Source organism: Poromitra crassiceps (genome assembly GCF_964638095.1).
Source record: "Poromitra crassiceps genome assembly, chromosome: 5".
Classification (NCBI taxonomy): Eukaryota; Metazoa; Chordata; class Actinopteri; order Beryciformes; family Melamphaidae; genus Poromitra; species Poromitra crassiceps.
In genome coordinates this window covers 58,815,091-58,819,781 of record NC_139642.1, presented here as the reverse complement: position 1 = coordinate 58,819,781, position 4,691 = coordinate 58,815,091, and the positions used below count along the sequence as shown (strand labels likewise).

The 4,691-nt window shown below is 45.5% G+C and overlaps 1 protein-coding gene across 1 annotated transcript in view; it reads left to right on the top strand.

Annotated features, from left to right (window-relative positions):
* The window catches only part of abcg1 (ATP-binding cassette, sub-family G (WHITE), member 1), a gene marked incomplete at both ends in the record, with an annotated part of 22,791 nt that extends 19,670 nt beyond the window's left edge, over positions 1-3,121 (top strand). The window contains 3 exons of the mRNA XM_083636937.1: positions 619-777; positions 2,344-2,462; positions 2,893-3,121. Coding sequence (XP_083493063.1) covers positions 619-777; positions 2,344-2,462; positions 2,893-3,121 — 507 coding nt within the window. The remainder of the gene's footprint in view (positions 1-618; positions 778-2,343; positions 2,463-2,892) is intronic.
* Between the last annotated feature and the right edge of the window lie 1,570 nt (positions 3,122-4,691).

Genomic DNA, 4,691 nt, shown 5'->3' with positions numbered 1-4,691 from the left:
AATCATCAGTAGTATTAAACAATGGTGATGCATGAACATGAGCAATCACTAAAAATAAAAATGAAAATATGTTTCCGTCTCAAGCATCACAACACTGTCGTCCATCTTGGGTTTAAAAAAGGCTTGGTTAAGTGTGGATGAATGGATGAATAATGTACTTGATGTTGTGGCTTGTAAATGCCTCGGTCACTGTACTCATTGTACTTCCTGTTGTACAGCAGACAGGCACCACGCTGGCCACTGGGGTATCAGGCATGGCAGCGCGGCAGCGCCGCCACATTTCTCAAAACATTAAATCATGTCATTGATGAGCTCTGTAACTCACCCGTCTTGAGTTGTTCAGCAGCCACGGACACACACACACACACACACACACAGCCACGGACAGTGAAATGAAGGCAGGGAACAGACACACGGACAGTGAAATGAAGGCACTTGTTGCCAGTGAGTGAATGAACAACACAAGCGCTGCAGTGAGAGAAGTCAGGGAACAGACACACGGACAGACGGCGCACACACCCAAACCGATCACATGATCTCCTGCCCGGCTTCACCTGGCATAGATAAAGAAATACAGAAATGATCCTTAAACTTGATTGAACTTGTTGTATCTTGCAGGTAGTATTCCCAGTGGTGTACAGCAGTATTGTGTACTGGATGACGGCGCAGCCCCCAGATGCCACCCGTTTCTTCCTCTTCCTCGCCCTGGGCGTCCTGACCTCGCTGGTGGCCCAGTCCCTGGGCCTGCTGATCGGAGCCGCCTCCACATCGCTACAGGTCAACATTTATTGCAACATCAAACCTATCTGCCTCCACATCACTAAATAATGAATGAAAGTGGACCTAATACAGAAACCTGGCACCCCCTTGTGGACAGATACCATTTCAGAGCATAGATAGATAGACCAATGCACTGAGACCTATTACTAAGGTAGTTTGAGAACCAAGCGACCGCTTGCTCCGAGAGTCCCGAGTTCAGAAGTCTAACTTTTAAAATATCATGGTCAACTGTGTCGACGGCTTCAGACGGATCAATAAAAAGTGAAGCACAATGTTGCTTCTTGTCAAGTGCAACAGAAATGTCATTAACCACCTTCAGTGCAGCTGTGATGGTACTATGTGTGCAGCAGTCACATCAATAGTGATTTGACTTTGTGCAGTATGCAGTGCAGCAGTCACATCAATAGTGATTTGACTTTGTGCAGTATGCAGTGCAGCAGTCACATCAATAGTGATTTGACTTTGTGCAGTATGCAGTGCAGCAGTATGCAGTGCAGCAGTCACATCAATAGTGATTTGACTTTGTGCAGTATGCAGTGCAGCAGTATGCAGTGCAGCAGTCACATCAATAGTGATTTGACTTGCAGCAGTATGCAGTGCAGCAGTCACATCAATAGTGATTTGACTTGCAGCAGTATGTAGTGCAGCAGTCAAATCAATAGTGATTTGACTTTGTGAAGTATGCAGTGCAGCAGTATGCAGTGCGGCAGTCACATCAATAGTGATTTGACTTTGTGCAGTGCAGCAGTATGCAGTGCAGCAGTCACATCAATAGTGATTTGACTTTGTGCAGTGCAGCAGTCACATCAATATTGATTTGACTTAGTGCAGTATGCAGTGCAGCAGTCACATCAATAGTGATTTGACTTGCAGCAGTATGTAGTGCAGCAGTCAAATCAATAGTGATTTGACTTTGTGAAGTATGCAGTGCAGCAGTATGCAGTGCGGCAGTCACATCAATAGTGATTTGACTTTGTGCAGTGCAGCAGTATGCAGTGCAGCAGTCACATCAATAGTGATTTGACTTTGTGCAGTGCAGCAGTCACATCAATAGTGATTTGACTTTGTGCAGTATGCAGTGCAGCAGTCACATCAATAGTGATTTGACTTAGTGCAGTATGCAGTGCAGCAGTATGCAGTGCAGCAGTATGCAGTGCAGCAGTCACATCAATAGTGATTTGACTTTTTGCAGTGCAGCAGTCACATCAATAGTGATTTGACTTAGTGCAGTATGCAGTGCAGCAGTATGCAGTGCAGCAGTATGCAGTGCAGCAGTCACATCAATAGTGATTTGACTTAGTGCAGTATGCAGTGCAGCAGTATGCAGTGCGGCAGTCACATCAATAGTGGAAGACAAAGCAATACAGAAAAACAATCACAAATGGTAAAGGGCAAAATCTTAGCACGCCTCCTCGTTTTCTTATCTGCTACAGTTTGGTGTTTAGATAAATAGCCCTTTTATTTTTGTCATTAGTCATTAGTCCAGCCTATGTGCTTACATTAAAAAAAATTATACAGTCTATGGACAGGACCTGCTCACTTCTGCTGCATTTCCTCCCGTAGGTGGCGACGTTTGTGGGTCCGGTAACAGCCATTCCTGTGCTGCTGTTCTCTGGCTTCTTTGTCAGTTTCGACACCATCCCCTGGTACCTTCAGTGGATCTCCTACATCTCCTATGTCAGGTAAGGGGGAGTGGTGGTGGTGGTGGTGAGACGGGGGGGGGTTCTGACAATGAAGAGGCTGTGGCGTTGCTGTTTCACCCTGGATGGAAACCCAATGGGAACACAGCCACAGGCCTGACCAAATCCCGGTCCCAGTGGTCACTGGTCAGCAGTGGTAGTGCAGGGTATACAGAGGTTGTTGAGTGAACTGAACTGCATTGAACTGGTAACATGGAAATCTCGAGGTGGAGTATTTTTGTTCCTTTATAAACTGAACGGAGGGAAATGGACTGAAGAACTTTTCTTCTACCCGTTTTGCTCTAATAATCTCTCAAAAAGTTAGCCTATCCCTTTAAAGAAAAAGAAAATAAATTACTACAAGAAACACTACTAGAATACAGTTTAAGTTATGATGTATTTATGCTGGTTTCCGCCCTCTCTTGTGTTGCAGGTATGGTTTTGAGGGAGTCATCCTGTCCATCTACGGTCTGGACAGAGAGGACCTGCACTGTGACGAGGACGACACCTGCCACTTCCAGAAGTCGGAGGCCATTTTGAAGGAACTTGACATGGCGGATGCCAAACTCTACATGGACTTTATCATCCTGGGCATCTTTTTCTTCTCCCTTCGACTCATTGCTTACTTTGTCCTACGCTACAAGATCAGAGCTGCGAGGTAGAACACGAGTTACAGAAGGAGAACTTCCCAGCCACGGTGTCCACAGACTGTTATTAGGTTACAGAAGGAGAACTTCCCAGCAAAATCAAAAATACATATTTTCCCCCTTTTATTTATCCATCTTGATCATTTTGTGTTAGTTGCCATAGAGATTTCTGCCTTCTCTCCAATACAACGGAGTGATCTTTGTGATCTATTTTAGGGTGAGCTGCCCCTTTAGAGGCAGAACAAACATTAGGGAACCCCACCCCCATTCTATATGTGTATGTTTTACACGGACAGCGAGGCGGGATAAAGGCACAACATGCCCACCTTGAAAAGTATAAAAGGGGCTGATGATAAATGCTGCATTCACATGCTCCTCGGATGGCCCCTTTTCCAGAGGCGGGAAGTCGTTCTGCCAACTTCGGTGTGTTCATGAGCTTTGAAGTCGTAACCTGGACGCTACAGAGAAGATGTGTTTCAGAGCATTTCAAAAACATGTTTACTGTTTTTGTGTGACAACGAAGAGCAAAGGAAACGGACAGGAAAGCATTTCAGCTATTCACTGACAATACGTGCAAACCCAACACAAGGGATTATACAAATGTCCTCTAAAGGTTGAATATGATGATTATGGCTGGCAACGGGCTTTTCTCTTTTATGTTCTGTTTGCCTTCTGTTGAACTGAAAATTCTAATAGAATACACGTGAAAAAATATGGCATGTTTTACAAAGTTGGAAGTAGTTTTCTTAGTTGTGTTTGAATGTGTACATTTTGAAAGGCATTGTATTTATGGCTGCATCTGCCAGCGGGCTACCATGATAAGAGTATGCATACTGTGTTCATGAGGACTGAGAAACATGTTATAGCCTATAGGTTAGGTCCAAGTGGTTCCAGGACTTGGTGACCTGCCCAAGACCTTCCCCAGATCATAACCCACCGCCGCCATGCACATTTTCAGTCCAGTCCAACCTGGGGTGTGCTGGGCTGGGCATGATGGTTTCCAGGATATTACAGGACATTCCAGGTGGTTCCAGGACTTGCAATGACATGTGTTCCCCAGATCATAACCCACCACCATGTAAAATTTTAGCCCAATCAGACCTGGGTTGTGGGAAAGCATTAAAGATACACATGCACACACAGAGACAGATACACAACTTCAAATCTATTACTGTATATAGCAATAGCAATGTACACAGCTTTGCCCAGGCTAAATAGGCACACAGCAATACAACTGCACCTTTTGCTTGGCCGGAAATTATGGTGGTTTCCAGGACTTTACAACCTGTCCATGACCTTCCCCAGATCATAACCCACTGCCATGCAAATTCTCAGCCCAATTTGACCCAGGGTGTGGGCCTGAGGGTGTTTCCAGGGTGTGGGCCTGAGGGTGTTTCCAGGATTTTCCAGGTGGTTCCAGGACTTGATGACCTGCCCATGACCTTCCCCAGCTTCTAACGCACCCCCATGGAAATTGTCAGTCCAATCCGACCTGGGTGTGGGCGTGCATTAGAGATACAAGTGACACAACTTCAACTTACAATATACAGTGCGGATGCGCACACACGCACGCACACACACACGC